This window comes from Dioscorea cayenensis, unplaced genomic scaffold, assembly GCF_009730915.1.
Source record: "Dioscorea cayenensis subsp. rotundata cultivar TDr96_F1 unplaced genomic scaffold, TDr96_F1_v2_PseudoChromosome.rev07_lg8_w22 25.fasta BLBR01001840.1, whole genome shotgun sequence".
Lineage (NCBI taxonomy): Eukaryota > Viridiplantae > Streptophyta > Magnoliopsida > Dioscoreales > Dioscoreaceae > Dioscorea > Dioscorea cayenensis.
The window spans coordinates 24,562-43,747 of record NW_024088231.1 but is presented as its reverse complement, the minus strand read 5'-3'; the positions used below and the strand labels follow the sequence as shown (position 1 = coordinate 43,747).

At 34.0% G+C, this 19,186-nt stretch overlaps 1 protein-coding gene across 1 annotated transcript; it reads right to left on the bottom strand.

The window, feature by feature from the left end:
* Positions 1–1,457: 1,457 nt before the first annotated feature.
* LOC120257071 (carboxyvinyl-carboxyphosphonate phosphorylmutase-like) lies at positions 1,458–13,032 on the bottom strand. Its single transcript, XM_039264696.1, has 4 exons — positions 10,184–13,032; positions 3,504–3,715; positions 2,691–2,972; positions 1,458–1,569 (listed from the first exon to the last, which is right to left on the bottom strand). The coding sequence occupies exons 1-4, from the start codon at positions 10,314–10,316 to the stop codon at positions 1,543–1,545; spliced, it is 654 nt and encodes a 217-aa protein (XP_039120630.1). The 5' UTR covers positions 10,317–13,032; the 3' UTR covers positions 1,458–1,542.
* Between the last annotated feature and the right edge of the window lie 6,154 nt (positions 13,033–19,186).

The following is a 19,186-nucleotide window of genomic DNA, read 5'->3' as shown; positions in this document are numbered from 1 at the left end:
TGTGATCTTTTAGAGCCAACTAAGAAAATTGTTATTTAAATATAGAAATAGTATTTGAAATTCAGAATATTATTGTTAATTATTACAGGAATTATTTCCACATTTTATAATATTTTTGAATATTATTATTATTATTATAGAGAGTGACACTATTAAAAGTAAGAATTACTGAAAAATTACTTTTTATTATTAGTAAATTATTATATTATAGTGAGAATTATTTTTAATTATTTTGTTGATGATTTCACTATTATTAAAGAAGGAATTATTCCAAATTAATTTATAAATATTTTAATTATTATTATTATTATTAGAGTGAGAATTATTGAGGTAGTAATTATTCAAAATTATTTTTATTATTATTAGTATATTATTATTATTATTGGGAGAATTATTTTCAATTATTTTGTTGATGATTTCATTATTATTAAAGAAGAAATTATTTCAAATTATTTTATTAATGGCATTGTTGGTCCAATGATTCATTGCCATTAATAAGTAACCCAAGTAACAATGCCATTAATAAAATAATTTGAAATAATTTCTTCTTTAATAATAATGAAATCATAAACAAAATAATTGAAAATAATTCTCCCAATAATAATAATGATAATAATAATAATTTACTAATACTAACAAAAATAATTTTGAATAATTCATACTTCAATAATTCACTCTAATAATAATCAAAATATTAATAGAATAATTTAAAATAATTTTCATTCTAATAATAATTTTAAAAAATTCATACCTCAATAATTCCCACTCTAATAATAACAACCAAAATATTAATAAATTAATTTGGAATAATTCCTTCTTTAATAATAATGAAATCATTAACAAAATAATTGAAAATAATTCTCACTATAATGATAATAATTTACTAATAGTAAAAAAATTATTTTCAATAATTCCTACTTCCATAATTGTCACTCTCATAATAATAATATTCAAAATATTAATAAAATAATTTAAAATAATTCCCGTTTTAATAATTAACAATAATAATTCTAATTTCAAATAATATTTTATATTTAAATAATAATTTTTATTAAAAAATTGGCTTAAAATGATCCTGTTTTCCTTAAATATAATTAAAACCGGGATCAAACTTCCTGTTTTACCTAAATTCGTAAATAATTTAAAATATACCTATTTTCGTAATTAAATTAAAAAATTGCATTATTTTACAAAAAAAAAGAAGCCTCGCCATGAACATTAAATAAGCAGGCCTGTATAAATATTTATATATATATTTTTTTTACTTTTACTTTTATTTTATTTTATTTGTTTTTTGTTTTTTTAAGACATACTCGATCCTCAACCAGAACAACATCCGTAAGTTGCTATGGTTTAGATCATGCCACATAAAATTGCATCTAATAATATACTTTGTAACAAGCTTTGAAACACTGTCATTTAATATTGCAAGCATCAAAGTAAAGTTTAAGGATAGTACCTCCATTGCACGAATAGACACCCCAATCAAGGATAAGGGATAGCATGCAAGTTTAAACCCAATCTCCTCAAGTTCAGAGGGACTCAGAATAGGCCTTCAAGCATGTTAGCCTACAGAATAATGTAAAAAATAAAAATAAAAATAAAAAGATAAACAATATATTTTATTTAAAAAAACTAACCCAAACAACTCAGGTGTCATGTTTTTGATTTTGACGTGTATAAATGAAAAGAAAAAACCAACATTGTGGGAAAAAATAAGATCCTCCTTCAAAGAAACCAAGAAAATAAGAGAAGATAGGAATCATTTCATGTGCATGCCCCTAGAACACACAATCGCACATTAACCTCACCTAGTTCAAACTGCAAATCTATCCGCTACAACTCAGAATTTTTACAAAGAAATCCTTCGAATCATATGTCCTCAATGAGGGCTGGTTGAACCATGAATTAGACAATGTTTCTCTCAAAGAAGTTCATGGAAATGTTTCATTTGCCTCCACCCATAATACTATTGAAGGCATGCAGAATAAGACATTCACATCCCAAATTTTCCTCAAGAAGCACTGATAGAGAGCAAATGAGAATTAGAACTCCATAAATATCAAAATCTGGAAGCTTTCCATTGGATAAGTTCTTTCGATACACTAGAATGATTTATTTACTCTAAGGAATTTCACAATAGACTTGACTTACAAGAATACTATGTCTTGCTCGAGTACACACGCAATTGAGGATTTTTACAAGGTATATATGTAAACAACCCAGAAAACTCAATAAGGTTGATGATAAGCCATGAAAAATTCCATAGGATTTAGCCTTCTCTTCGTTTGAAAATTGTCTGAAGGTATTAAAATGTATAAATCTCACAAGTAGCATACAAATTAGTTTTTCTTCTAAAACTACAATAAGGTTGGTGGACCCATATATCATGTACAAGTTGGACAAGCATGTGAATGCTTAAATAAGTTATTAACCAAGCAATTTTCCATTTGGTTAAACAACAATATGTTTCTTTGCAGATATGAATAAAGGAAAAGACTTCCTACCACTGTCCAGGATTTACTCTACACAGAACTCAAGCTACAAAAAGTTGACATTATGTGCATAATGTAGTCAGAAGAAACTAGTTTCAAAGAGTGAAAATTTTGAATCATAATTAAGCATTTTCAATATATTAAGATCAGGATATAATTGGTAATTATTGTATAAAAAATGTAGAGAAAAAATACCATTTTTGGAAGCTGAGGAGCAATTTCACAAAAAGCCTTCATTTCTTCCACTGAAGCAAGTGCATCTACGAAAAGAGCATCCGCTCCCACATCAGCGAAGGCTCTTGATCTCCACAATGCTTCTTCCAAAGATATAGCCTGCCGAGAATCAGTCCGTGCTATGATCACAATGTCAGAACCACTTTCTTCTCGAGCGTCCAAAGCTGCTTTTATGCGCATCACCGCCTCCTCCCTTGAAACAACCTTCCTTCCTCGGGTATGACCGCAGGCTTTTGGTGACACCTTGGAATAGAGACTATCATAAGCACAATAAGTTTTTTTTTTTTCACTTGATAGATACTATCTTTCTTGCCACTGTTAAGGTGATCTGAATCAGCCTTTGGGGAAGTACTATAGCCAAGAGAGCTTCCAAAGAAAGTAGAAGCCCTACCGCTTCTACTTAATTATATTTAGTTCTAAAGTAGTTTAGTGCTTGACTTGGTTCATCTAACATCAGAGTATCAGTATTTGGACCTTTAGAAAATGATTCCTTGTGCAAAAAATCAAAAAAGTTTTCAGTAGGATTGGTGGAGCTAAGCAATCCTCACGCACACTTTTCTTTCAATCAGGAAAAGAAAAACACATGATCACAAAAGTCAACGCTGAGCCCATTAGGATCAGGCTGAGAGGGTGCTGGCCAAACCAAATGTATGGAGCTCCCTTGTATCTCAAAAGTATAGGTTGCTCAGAACTCTCAGAACAATGAGGTTTATGTAATTCTAGAGCTAGAAAACAGAATTATTCACAAGAGCAACTAGAAAAACATATTGTTACCTGATCTTCAAGAAGAATCCCAGCAAAACCAGCCTGAATAAAGCCTTTCACAGTTCTCTTGACATTCATTTCATTGCCATATCCATTATCAACATCCCCAATGACAGGAATTGAAACAGCTTGTGTGATATTGTACCCCTGATCTAACATTTCACCATAGGATATCAGACCCACATCTGGCAAGCCCAACCGAGCAGCAGATATAGAGAACCCTGACAATAAACCAGAATCATACTGCAAAATTCAGTTTCAGCCCAGAGATGGAAATGATCAATCTTAAAAGAATACGGTAATAATAAGTTTCAATCCTGTGATGAAATTTAATTTAAAATTTTGTCTGCTGCATTGCCATACCAGCAGTAATGATGCCCGCTTGGCTACAGAATTCCCAGTAATTTGGGAGAAAAAGGCTTATGATAAGTTCCTAAAACATATTTTATGTAAAATATGTTTATTAAAAGAAATTTTTAGTCATAGAATTGCTAATAGCAAAAGAAATCAGTCCTTGCATAAAATTTCGCTTGTACTTTAAATATACATTCACAGTTCAAAATTAATTCTCAAACAGTTGCTGAAAGCCTTGCATTCATCCTTAAAATACAAGGCTAGATTACAAAGTCATAAGATCAAGAAACGACTTCCAAATTCATTTCGAATGATGCAAATGACTCCATTTTCAAGACATTTCAATGTCTTATTTTTAGGATAAATATGATGAATTAGACAACTAATGCTGCATTCCCACATTGGATATTTCAACTCTCCGTCGATTTCAAGCTGTGTTTTGGCTTTTTTTGATCTTTCTGTTAACAGCTTTTGATGGTCCATGTTCAAACATATTTTACTCGGCATCACAACAAATTAATGCATGATTCGTAAAATGTTTTTTCTGCACCAAAAACCTATCCAAGAAGAGAGAAACATTATGCCATGGAAATTTTGGCTGTTTTCACTAGGCAGTGTGCGTGAAAGTCAGAACAACATGAACTCAAGAAACTGCCAGAGCCTTTCCTGATGACTGGCTGACTATCACCAACAAGTTTTGTCAGCTTTTAACTTGATTCTCAAACCACTTTTTTAACAAGACCAGTGTTGCTCTTCTTAGTTTGATGAAAATTTCAAATTTTGATAGATATACTATGTTCATCTAAACATTTTAATTCAAGCCCAACTAATACAAAAGTAGTTAATGAGAGGAATTGATAAATGACTTCAGATAAAGTGAATTCTCTGTTGGCACTAACCAATGGATCATAATCCATTAGCCCAAAACCATTTCCTCATCAAACCATCTCCTCCAAACCTTTGGCCCAAACTAATTACCCTAAACTAATGGCTCATTAAACCATCAACTTGCAACCTTGGTTTTGGGTAAATTTGTGGGCTGGTTCCTCTCTATAAATAGAGAAGATTACTTCTCATTCTTACATACAATCAAAGTGAGAGTGAGAGTGAGAGTGAGAGTAAGAAAAATTAAAGGAAAAAGAGGAAAGAAGAAAAGTGAGGAAGTGTGGAAAAATATTTTGAGAGTTAGTCCAATCTCCTAGTATAAGAGAGAGTTATGATTTTCTCCTTGTTATTAGAGAGTTTGTAACTCCTGCAATTTTCACACTTAGTAAATTCTTCTATCTTTGCCCGTGGTTTTTACCCTAATTGTTTAGGGGTTTTCCACGTAACATCTTTGTGTTCTTTATTTTTCAGTATTCCTTTTATTTATTTTTCTGTTGTCTTTGCTTCTATTCGATCCTACATTTTACAACAAGTGGTATCGAGCTGAGATCTTGGTGTAATATATCTACTTATCGTGATGCTCTGTGGTTGCCACTATTAGTGGATCCTCCACATCGGAAAAAATAAGTTGGATAATTATTCACCTTTTGAAAGGTCGATTCATGCTCTTCTGACGATTTCTAATAGAAAGCAATGGCGTGCAAAATATGAGATTGAAAAAAATTCGGTAGGGAGTAATTTCTCACTGTGGAAGCGAAGATAAAAGGCAATCTCGAGGAAGGACAACGCTTGGCGGCCATCACCGAAAGACCCAGTGAGGTCAAAAGATGATAAGTGGAATGAGATGGGATCGGGAACGCCGTTCGCTGATCTTCATCTCGCACTGTCGATGGAGTCCTATCAAGCATAGCGGAGAAGAAGGCAGCGAAAGAGATATGGGACCACCTCACTTTCAAAGTTATCACGAGGCCAAGTCACTCCACAACAAAAATTTTTCCTTAAAAGGGAGACTCTATACTGCGTATGGCGAGAATCTACTTCAGTGACGGGACACATGAATACACTGAACACTCTATTTTCCCAACTCACATCATTGGGACATCTGATAGAGTCAAGTGAACATCGCGAAATTCTACTCCAAAGTCTACAGTTCAGTATGATCAACTCGTCATCAACTTAACAAATAATGTCCCCACGGACGGTCTAGTTTTTGACAATATTCATTTCTTTGTTACGGAGGAAGAAAGTCGTCGCATAAGAACAAGGAAGACAAGCTAGCAAGTTCACAACAAGCGGAGGCTTTTGATCTTTGACGAGAGGAAGACCAGCGAGCGTGAATCTAGTGGGAGTTACAATCGTGGTAGATCAAAGTCGAGGAGTAAGAAGACTTTCAAGTGCTACCTGCGTGGCAGAAAGGTCACTTGAAGAAGGATTGTTGGAGTCTAAATAAAAAGGATTCCAATCATCAAGGGAATGTTGCAAACACTTCAGATGATGGAGAAGCCATGGTGTGTGAAGCAGCAACTACATCGGAGTAAAAGATTTGTCGATGTATGGCTATGATTCGTGACCACTTTTTCACGTGACCTCCAAGAGAATGGTTCCATCGGTATGAACCTATCTACTGGGGGATCATAGTCACTGTTGTAACGATCAAGCTTTGAAGATCGTTGGCATTAGCACTATCAAAGCGAAGATGTCACGATGGCACGGTTCGGACCATACAGAAAGTCCGACATGTGGAGGGCCTCAAGAAGAATTTGTTGTCTATAGGGACAACTTGATGATCTTAGTTTGCAAAATTGAAGTTCAAAAACAAGATCATGAAGATAATTCGAGCTTGTATGCATGAAGGGAGAAAAGATAGTCTGCAAATCTATACATCTTTGAAGGAGAAAACTTTGCGAAGGAGAAGCTTAGATTGCCACAAGTAGTCAAGTGAAGATGCACATGATGACATGGCACGAGAAACTTGGACACATGTCGAAGCAAGGAATGAAGATTCTTGCGAGAAAGGAATCTACTTCAAGGTCTCACAAAGGTAACACTACCCTTTTTGTGAACATTGCATTGTAAAGCAAGCAACATCGACTCAAGTTCACACATCTAATTCTAGAAACAAAGCAATTCTAGAATTGGTTCACTCGATGTGTGGAAGCACCGATTCATCATCGGGAGGAAGCAAATTACTTTGTATCATTTATTGATGACTATTCCGGGAGATGTTGGGTGTACCCTATCAAGAGGAAGGTCGATGTGTTTCAAGTCTTCAAATTTTACAAAGCGCGGATGGAACTTGAATCTGGCGAGAAGATCAAGTGTTTGAGGACTGATAATGGAGGAGAATATACTAGCAAAAGAATTTGATGAATTACTGCAGCAAGAAGGCATCAAAAAGCGATTCACTCGACGATACACTCCTCAACAAAATGGAGTAGCGAGGCGGATGAGCAGGACTCATTGGAAAAACAAAGAGCTATGTTGGGAGGCTGCGAGGCTTAGATAAGACGTTCAGGCGAGCGGCCCGATCACCGCTGTTATGTGGTGAATCGGGCCCCATCAGCTGCAATCGAGTTGAAGACACCGATGGAGATGTGGGATCGGTAAGCCGATTGATTATTCAAACCTTCATATATTTGGAAGTCCTGTATATGTAATGTCTGATACCCAAGAAACTACAAAAGCGGATCCAAAATCCGGAAAAATGTATGTTCTTAGGATATCTTTGATGGTGTTAAGGGGTACACTTTGTGGGATCCCACGCCCTGTAAAGGTTATGTCAGTGAGGGATGTTATCTTCATAGAAGATAAAGAACAAGAACAAGCGAGATGGTGAAAGCACTTCAAAAAGAAAGCACGAGACTACGACAATACTGGTGAAAATGAAAGTCTGAAGCTACACGAGAGCACGAGGTACAAGAACAGTGAATCTGAAGTTCCGAAGTTCGTCGGTCAACTCGTACAAGAAAGGCACCAAGTTGGCATTCGACTATATTATGGAGGGTAATATTGCGTCTTGTCTTCTAGCGAGGGATGGAGAGCCATCAACTCTTCAAGAAGCCTGAGCAGTTCGAGATCGCATCTCGGTGGATGGAGCAATGGAAGAAGAAATTGAAGCTCTTCATAAAAATAAGACATAGGGAGCTGGGTGTCTCTACCACAGGGGCGAAAAATCCATTGGCAACAAATGGGTCTACAAGATCAAAGCGTAATAGTGATGATCAAGTAGATCGTTATCGTGCTAGATTGGTGGTAAAAAGGATATGCTCGAAGGAAGGTATTGACTTGATGAAATATTTTTCTACCGTGGTTCGACTCTCACCGATCCAGAGTAGTCTCGGCGATGTGTGCTACATTTGACTTTGACGGCGAGGTTAGATGTCAAAACTGCATTTCTTCATGGAGATCTTGAAGAAGAAATTTATATGCTCCAACCAGAAGGTTTTGAAGAAAAAGGTAAAGAGAACTTGGTTTGCAGGTTGAACAAATCTCTGTACGGTCTAAAGCAGGCGCCAAGATGTTGGTACAAGAGATTTGATTCCTTCATCATGAGCCTTGGATACAGTGATTCAATGACGGACCCTTGTGCATATGTCAAAGAGGTTTGAAGAAGAAGATTTTTGTCTTCTTGTTGTCTGTATGTTGACGACATGTTGGTAGCGAGGCCCCAACGAAAGATCGTGTCACGGGGAGTTGAAGGCACAATTGGCTAGGGAGTTTGAAATAAAGGACTTGGGACCGGCAAACAAGATTCTAGGGATGCAAATTCACTGAGACAGAAATAATAGGAAGATTTGGCTTTCTCAGAAGACTTATCTAAAGAAGATCTTGCGGCGGTTCAACATGCAAGACTGTAAGCCAATTTCTACCCCACTTCCTGTTAATTTCAAGTTATCCTCAAGTATGTGTCCTAGCAGATGAAGAAGAGAGGATGGAGATGTCCTCGAGTACCAGTATGCATCGGTGATGGGAAGCCTAATGTTTGCCATGATCCATACTAAGACCGGACATTGCACATGCGAGTGGGAGTGGTAAGTCGGTACATGGCGAATCTGAGTCGAGAGCATTGGAGTGTTGTTAAGAGGATTCTCGGATATGTAAAGGGAACCTCGAGATGTTGCATTATGTTATGGGGATCGACTTTCTTGTCGAGTGGATATGTTGATCTTTGATTATCGCGAGTGATCTTGACAAAAGCAAATCCACTCTGGATATGTGTTAGCGCTAGTAGGAGGAGTGCATGGTGGGTTTCAAAACTACGATCGATCGTGGCTCACGTCGGCAGCGAGGCGAGTATTTGGCGACTACACGAGCCGATAAAAAGCGATGTGGTTAAAAGATGGTGTTGGAAGAACTCGGGGCACAAACAAGAGAACATCACTCTATATTGTGACAACGGAGTGCATTGCATCTTGCGAGGAATCCGCATTTCATTCGAAAGACAAAAACATATCGAGTTCGATGACCATTTCATTCGTGAGAAAGTTGAAGAAGGTCGATGTGGACATGCTGAAAAGATTCGTACCAAGGACAACCTAGCGATTTCATGACAAAAGCAATCAGCTGATGATTCGTATGGTGTCGATCCTCTTGTGGTCGACAGAGGCGTAAGCGACATTGAATGGCGAGATAGAAAGAATGGTGTGAAGATCGAGTTGTCTTTCAATCAAATCTTCAAGTGGGAGAATTGTTGGCACTAACCAATGGATCATAATCCATTAGCCCAAAAACCATTTCCTCATCAAACCATCTCCTCCAAACCTTTGGCCCCAAACTAATTACCCTAAACTAATGGCTCATTAAACCATCAACTTACGACCTTGGTTTTGGGTAAATTTGTGGAGTGGTTCCTCTCTATAAATAGAGAGATTACTTCTCATTCTTACATACAATCAAAGTGAGGTGAGAGTGAGAGTGAGAGTAAGAAAAATTAAAGGAAAAGAGGAAAGAAGAAAAAGTGAGGAAGTGTGGAAAAAAATATTTTTGAGAGTTGAGTCAGATCTCACTAGTATAAAGAGAGTTATGATTTTCTCGCTTATTAGTAGAGTTTGTAGCTCTGCGATTTTCCACTAGTAAATTCTTCATCTTTGCCCGTAGTTTTTTACTAATTGTTTAGGGGTTTTCCATCTTGTCTTTGTGTTCTTTATTTTTCGACGTTCGCTTTTATTTATTTTCTTTCGTTGTCTTTGCTTTCTATTCGATCCTGCGTTTCTACTGGCGATTGCGTCATCGTCACAGCGAGCTCACGGCTGGAAATCAATCCTCAACATTAACACAAAACACCCGACCTACCATGATAAATCCGACTTAAACTTCCCACTACTTCCACCGTATCTGAACGACTTAACTTCACTACTTCACAATATCACAATGATATTCACCAATTCAATGGATTTATCTCATGAATCAATGTAATGGAATTTCCCAGAAACAAAACAACAAACACGTACCACTCGTGAAGCAGTACTGGAACCCAGCCTTCTCCACCAGCTTGGCACTCAAAGCATTGAAGCAAGCAGGTCCCTGGAAGACTCCAGGCGACTCCAGGATCCTCCTGAGCGCCTGAGCACGTTGCTTCTGCATATTTCCTAGCTCTTGCACATAAAATAAAATAAATTACCACAAAATCAGCCCATTTACAATTGGCACTATATCGTGCCTGGTTAGGCCCATTATACACAGCTTTGTAGCAGACCTAGATCAGGTTTTCTTAGTTCCACATAAGCTACCTAAATATATCAAATCTCCCGAAAACAAAACTGGCTGATAGAGCAAAGCATTCAAAGGATGGGCCCAAAAATTTTACAATTAAGCATATTTTAGTTCTACATTGCCACCAAAGGTGAGCCATCCATTCTAGCCTACACCATCACAAGCAATAAATACTACTTATAGACGCAAGAGTGAGCAATCCATCCATGTGGGGAAATTCTCGCCTACAGGTGCATCACACCAAAAAGCACAAGAAACAACACAAAAAATATCAAAAATGTTTAAGAATTATTCACATTTCATGGATTAAGATTTGTTGGCACTAATTAAAATCAGCACATTCTTCCATTATTCTGTTAATAGCATACTGTGATTTTGATGTGCACATATCTTGATTAACCAATGATTGGTAACAAGAAAAAAAAAATTATACCAAACAACATTGTGTAATCATCTGCCTATAATTAGTACATGGGTTGCCAAATCATAGCAACAGATAGACATTTACATAGTACTGAAAGCAAAGGAAAAAACACTCCAAATCTTTTGATAGAAACATTTAATAGACAAAGGAATATCCAAGTTGGAAATGCGTCATAATTTTGCCATAAAATATCTTTAAAAAAATCTACCAAAATTTCCAATTCAAAAGACTAATAGGAAATCAAGCACTTGCACAATGAAGTCAACAACAAATGTGTATATTCAAAGACTTAAACCATAAGAAAAAGTTATTATCATAACAACAAAACAAATTTAAAAAAAAAAAGATTTACAACCCAACTTTAACATGACAACATTTTTAAGATACAAGACCGTCTATCTACTTGTAGCTACTGCACAATGGCTTAAAAAGCATTAAAACTTGTACTAAACTCAAATTTGCCCAGGGTTGGCAAGTGCACTGCGCACCAATAGCTACCTTTCTTGTAATTTCTTGCCTATGCTGGCATCTCTTGGTTAGTGCACTCTAACTGCTTGTAGCTACTATGCAACATGGAAACTAGTACTTGCACTGAAGGTACACCAATTGTTTGCGTTCTTGCAATTTCTTGCCTATGTTGCTTTATCTTAATGTAATATTCTAATTGAAACATTAAGTCTGATTCAACAATTATTTATCATTGAAACAATCAATGGAAAAACTAAAGTCATAAACACAAGCAAAAACATGTTTAGAAGAGAAACCCCTCATCTGACACAGCTACATGTCAACAATTCAACTGACAGATAAGCACAGACAAACTAACTATCAAACCCACATCCTGATCAAAATATATGTATTACAGGGAAACAATTCCAGAAATGTTCTGCAAAAAACACACATCTAATCCCATTAAATCCTGAAGTGTATAAGCATGTGTGATCACAAATAAGACCTCATAAGATCAAATATTAGAAAGGAAAATCAGAAGCAACAATTCAGTTCATAAGATAAAATTCATAGGTCAACTTTTCATCTAAACTTTGATCAAGTATATTGACTAAACTAAGAAATTTGGCAAAAGTGCAAAAATATTAAAACTAAATGAATCTGGTGATTTTGAAAGCTTATTGTACTATAATCCCTAATTAATTACTATGAGCATCTAGGAAAACAAAATCAAGGAAATCTTTTGAAAAGAACAAGACTCCACAAAATCAGATATTAAAATTATTATAATAAAGCAAACACTCAAAACCACAAACTAAAATTCATTGAATAGAATTTACTTGTAAGCTTTGATCAAATAGAATTGTAAATCAACTAAAGTAAGATATTTGGCACAAGAATGAAAATTTAAGAATAAATGAATCTGGTGATTTTGAAAGCTTATTGTACTACAAACCCTAACTAATTTCTATGAGAACGGAGAATCTAGGAAAATAAATTCAAGAAATTCTTTTGAAAAGAACAAGACTTCACAAAATCAGATATTAGAATTATGAACAATCAAGCAAAAACTCAAAACCACAAACTAAAATTCAGAAAATCAAATTTACTTGTAAGCTTTGACCAAATAGAATTGTATATCCACTAAAGTAAGATATTTGGCACAAGAATAAAAATTTTAAAAATAAATGAATCCAGTGATTTTGAAAGTTGATCATACTACAAACCCTAACTAATTACTACGAGAATTTAGAAAAACAAATTCAAGAAATTCTTTCAAACAGAACAAGACTTCACAAGATCAGATATTAGAATTATGAACAATCAAACAAAAACTCAAGCCAACTAACTAAAATTCATAGATTCAGATTTACATGTAAACTCTGATCAAATAGAACTGTACATTCACTAAACTATAATAATTGGTGACTAAATGTAAAAATAAAAAAAAGTAAATGAATTAGCGATTTTGGAAGCTAATAGTACTATACATCCTTATTACCTACTATGATAATCTAGGAAAACCCATTCAAGAAATTCTTTCAAAAAGAACACAACAACTAACTGTCAATATAAGAAAATTAAAGGAATTCAGCATTTTGAAAGCTAATCACACCATTCACCTGAATTAATTAGTATGAGAATCTAAGAAAACCAATTCAAGAAATTCTTTCAAAAAGAACAATTCACAAGATTAGGTATCAAAATTATGAATAACAAAACAAAACCAAAAGTCAAGACACAAGCTAAAATTCATAGATTAGAATTTTCTTGTAAGCTTTGATGAAATACAACTGATATCCATTCAAGATATTTGGTAACTTAACTGTGGATATAAGAAAAATGAGTCCGGTGATTTTGAAAGCTAATCATACCATAAAACCTAATTAATTACCATGAGAATCTAAGAAACCTATTCAAAAAATTCTTTCAAAAAGAACAGTTCAAAAGATTATATATTAGAATTATGAATAACAAAACAAAAACTAAATATCCAAGATATTTAACAACTAAGTCTGAATATAAGAAAAGTAAATAAATCCGCCAGTTATGGAAGCTAATAGTTGAGTTAAACCCTGATTAATTACGAAAAATCATTCAAGAAATTCTTTCAAAAGAAAGAGACCTCACAAGGTTGGATATTACAATTATTAATAACAAAAACTCAAGCTCATAAGCTAAAATTCATGGATTTGCATTTTCTTGTAAACTTGGATCAAAACAACTATATATCCATTAAACTTAGATATTTGACAACTGAGTGTGAATTTAAAGGAATCTGGCAATTTCCAAAGCTAACTATACAGTCAACCCTGATTAATTACTATGAAAATCTAGGAAAAAGTATTCAAGAAATTCTTTCAAAAAGAGCATTCATCTAAACACAAATAGATATCAACAAATGTAGACCCTAACATGAAGCACTCAGAACTGGAACCTAAAATCTATGGACTCCAAAAAAGAATATATATATATATATATATATCAAAGACTGCAAATTATTGATAGAACCAAGAACATTAGGAGCAAAATCATGGATATCAATTAAAGAAAAAGGCAAATAAATCTAGAGGCTGAGGAGGACATATGAAGGAAACACTCACAAAGAGAGAGTAGGAATTTTGAAACAAACCCAAACAACAACATAAGAATAGTAGTGAAACTCATTCGAGAAATTCATTCCAAAACAAAAACATACACTCAACCTCGTGAAATCTTGAACCATCCAAACACAAAGACAATTCGATAAAACTAAATCCAGAGAAAAAAATTATTTAACCCTATGGAAGCCATGAATGATCTAAATGCATGAAGAAAAATCGATGACCCTAAACCCCAAGTCGATGAATTCAAGAAAAGATTCTCTAAACTTTGATCAAACACTACTCGCTTTCCATTTAATAAAGATTAACAAGACTAGGGATTGGTAAAGGTAAACAGAGAGATGCGCAGCAGAGCATGCATGATCATTCCGAAATAAACCCTAGTTACAACAGAGGAATCCAATGAAATCCATTCGAGAATCCATTTACCAAAAAAAAAAAAGAAATAAAATGCACTAAAGCACAAGCAAATCTTGAACCGAAGAAAAAATGGACAATCCCAAACAGCAGCTCCATGGATTCAAGAAAGAATTCTCTCAACTTTAATCAAACACAACTAAATATGCACGAAATTAAGATTAAAAAAAAAATCCACGGTTTGGAAATAGAAAACAGAGACAACCAACAAAGAGAGCATTAGAATTTTGAAACAAACCCTAAATAAAAATCCAAGGAAACCCATCAAAGAAATTTTTGTCAAAAAATAAAACTAAAACCCGTGCAATTCTTGAATCATCTAAACAATAACAGTCGTCACAAATCCAAAAACCCCAATTCCATAGAATTCAAAAACCAGGCAATGATTCATGGAAATCCAGAAGATAAAGAAGCAAATAGTACTCAAGAAAATGATAAATGATTTTAAGATTTTTTTTTTTTTAATTGTCTACCCTCCAAAAGTTTAAAATATCTACATTTCTCGAGCACTAGTCATGATTGTGATTTGACATACATTGGACTGGTGATTTGCAATGCATTCATATCAATTGATATTTATAAAACTTTGCCTCTTATCAATAGCGCAAAATTTTTTTGGATGGCCACTTAAACTTTAGTGTTGTTTTAATTCGGTCATTTGAATTTCAATTTGAATCTATTTGGTCACCGTTCTTTCATTTTGTTTCACTGGTCAGTCATTGCCAATTTTTCTGTCTTTTTGTTTATGTGACATCCGGTAAAATTTATTCATGTTCACACTATCAACTCAACATGCTTAATTGGCACATCCACGTCAGCAGGGATGGACACATCAACAACTTATGCCACATCACTTTAAATAGCCGGCCTCGTCAGCTTCATCTTCTTCCCTATTTCACGGTGTTTGTTTTTTCTGATATAGCCCTAACCTTGATCCTGTTGATCTAACATCGTTTCCCAGCGAGGGATTGATTTAGTTATTTCATTGCCAACCCTACTTCAGTAAATAAAGCCTTCAGTTTCCAAATGGCGACTTCTCTGGCTTCGAAGATGTTAACCACGACAGCAGGCATGGTCATGGCCGTCGCGTTCCTGTCCGACCACCGCACGATCACCTGCTCAGCCGCGCAGATAGTGCCTCAGCCGCCGAATCTTATTCGGTAGGTGTGGCGGGAGGGAGGATTTGTCAATCCGAAGCTCAAGATCTTTGACACGGGTGCCCATGGACTCTGCGTCGTAGCTTCTGAGGATATCCCTGAAGGGTCGGACCTCATCACTCTCCCCAGTCACCTCCCCTTGAATTTCAAGAAGTCTCCCGAGTCCAATGGGGATTCTGCGCTCTTTGAACTCACTCTTGGTATTCCTGACTAGATTCTTGGAGGTTCTTGGGAATGAGATAAAAATATCGAGAAATCAAATTAGTATTCAATGTATATGGAGATACAGATGGTTTTTTTTTTCACTTAATTCTACAATCTAGCATGTTGATTATGATAAGATCAAAAGTTAAGTTCAATCACTCAGACTCACTAAATTGCTAATACTCACAAAATGAAAGAGGAACAGAAGATATAATCAACTGGAAAACAACTCTAATTCATTCATTGACAAACTGGGTATTTAAACAAACACTTGATGTGCATACCAGTAAGGCATCACAATTCATACAACCATATCTTCTAAACACGTAATACAAACATACACTGGTTTTACAATAGAAGCATAAAGAAAAAGCAATACAAAACATAAGGAACAAGACAGTCTATCGATTGTTTGTGATTCCCGAGCTTATTACTGCATCATTAACCAAACTTGTGGTTTGCACAGCAGCCTTCAGTAACAGGGCCAAACTCATAGCTTGTACAGCATTTCATAGCATCCTTCATTCAGCAGCACACTTCCTCTTATCACACTCAATCCTCAATAGATTATAGTTGTGTTTGGATAGGTGTAGGATAGATTGTGCTTTAGGGCATCTCCAGCGGGTCATGGTGAGTGCTCCATAGCTCACTCACCTTGGTATTGGTTCATTACGGTTTACTCAGGCTATGAATGAGCAGGTGGTTGATTTGAACCCAACATTTTTGTCACTGCCTTTAAGTCTTTGGTTTGCCTCTCAAGCTTCTGTGGGCTTGCGCCAAAGTATCTTCTTGCTATTCTACCAGCTTGCCTGAACCTCACCACCCTCAACTTCAGTTATGCTAAGATCACAACTAAGCAGCTCTACCCAGTCATTGCCCACTACCACAATCTACAAAACTTCTAGGTAATCTTTGCTTCCAAATAGTGCAAGCTATGTACATTGGTGAAATGGGGAAGAAGATGAAACTAACATAGCACCCATTTAAAGTGACGTGGCATTAGTTGTTGGTGTGTGAGTATGAATGGACTTCTCCAGTTGCCACTTAAGCATAGGGGCATAGAAAAATAAACAATATCTGGAGGGTGAAAGGAAATTAAAGAACGGTGACCAAATTGATTCAAATTGAAATTCGGTGACCGATTTAAAACAACACTAAAGTTGAGTGGCCACTCATAAAAGTTTGCCTATCAATAGCTATTTATATACACTACTATAAATCCCTCGCTCTAGTTTAGAGGTTTTGCAATTTTGATAATTTTTAAAAATATATATAATAAATATTGATGATAATTTTTATTTATAATGAAAAAAATACAGAAAAAATATTTATTTTATTAAATTACGATAGTCTTTCTATTAATTGGAAGATTTTCATCATCATAGACCATGTCCATCAAAACTTATATATTCAAAACAATTGTAATTAGATATATATTGTGTGTGTACCACTATACAACTTGGAATTATGCAACATACTTATAGATATCATAACTACATAACATTTACAATAAATTTGTTAGCATAGAATCAAGATTGAATTGAGCACACGCAACCCTATTCGACTAAACTCGAGTCCTCCTTAAAAGACATGAAACCCATTATCCTATCTACGTTCCAACAATTACTAATAGTAAGTAAAAAAAATTAAAATATAAGTTTCTTTAATTGTGATTAAAGAAATATACAAAAGGATAAACTGAGTGATATTAAGAATAGTTTTTATTTTTATTTTTATTATCACCTGCATCAAAATTTATTTTAACAAAAGCCAAACCGATAATTTGCGTGGAATTTGAATCAGATAATCCCAACATCTTACTATTCTAGGTTACACTACTTGATTTAGCAATGTAACCTAGAATAGTTATTATTCTTTTAAATTTGATAATATGAATTCAAAAAATATTTGGTAGAACACTTGATTTTTCACTATTTGCAAATTTATCCAAATAAGAGCATATCAAATATGTGTGATATTTGCAACAAAAGGAACACAACCAAATAATAAAATGAATGAATATTTATGGCACAAATAAATAAATGCAATTAAATTTTTTAGTTATTAATACCATATTTAATATAAACAAAAATTTATCAACAATCTATGTTTGTTTACTTCAAATTATTTATTTTATAATTAACAAATGGTAATAAATATTATATATAAATCATATAATTTTAAAAAATAGTTCATAATTCTAAAATAATATTTAAAAATATTTTTATTAACCTAATATCTACTCTAATGACTCAATGATAGAAATATTTACTTGAGACCAAAGCCCAGAAGGGTTTGATATTTGAGCTGAATTTAATAATTATTCTCTAAATAATAAACAAATTGTTAGTATACTTTTTTCCACAATAAAGATATATTTTAAATAATTATAATTGATTTGAAATATATAATGAAACATTTAATGCAAACAAATAAATAGAATTAAATATTTTCTACAATCAATCACATTTAATACAAACGAAATAAAAACATTAATGCAATATGAAAAAAAATTTTAAAAAATTAAAAATTTTACTTAAAACCCTCACCAATTAGATTATAAAACAACTTTGTATAAATGGTATATGCACTAACATATGCAAGACTTTAGACTTGTCATATTTTATCCACCCTTTATTCTTCCATTTAAACTAATATATATATCTACAAAAAGAAATTACAAATATTATTTTTAAATAAATTTGGCAAACCACACATTAAAAATGCACACATAAAACACACAATATCTATATTTTTTACCTGAGTAATTAAGATTTCTTAATGAGATAAACACGTTATAGACATGATTTAATAACAAGCAATAAACCAAACGGTTATTATTGGCCAATTCGAGAGAAAACACCCATTTATTTATTAAATTTTGAAATAATAAATCAATTACTTTTGCTAAATAATTGCAACAAGACTACCAACTCTAGTTGGGAAACTATCGGTTTGAAGAAAGTTTTTGTGTCCTCCAATCCAAGCATGCATATCTTTAATGAAGCAAAGGCTTGTATAAACATCAAGGTTAATTATTGTCCAGAACTATATCAAAGTGTCACTACACAAAAAGAGGGCTTTGAGGCGGTTTTCATACCCTATAGAGACAGTTTTAACCACCTCTATAGGTATAGCGTTGGTTTTTTCACCTACCTCTAAACCTCTTTGTATCAAACCGGCTCTACATTATAGAGCCGGTTTGTATAAACCGTTGGGGTAAGTTTCTTCTACGGAGATGGTTTTTAATAACAAGGGTAGAGAACTGCCTCTATAGCTAGTAAGTCTTCATCACTCTTCAATGGTTTTAGAGGGGCCTATAGCTAATTATTTTTATTACTCCACAAAAGTTTTAGAGGTGGTTATAATAACCACCTCTATAACTAATAATTTTTTACATGTTCATACTTTTAGAGGCGGTTATAACAACCACTAAATTTGTTTATTAATTAAATTGAATTTTAATTTATTTTTCTACTAATAATA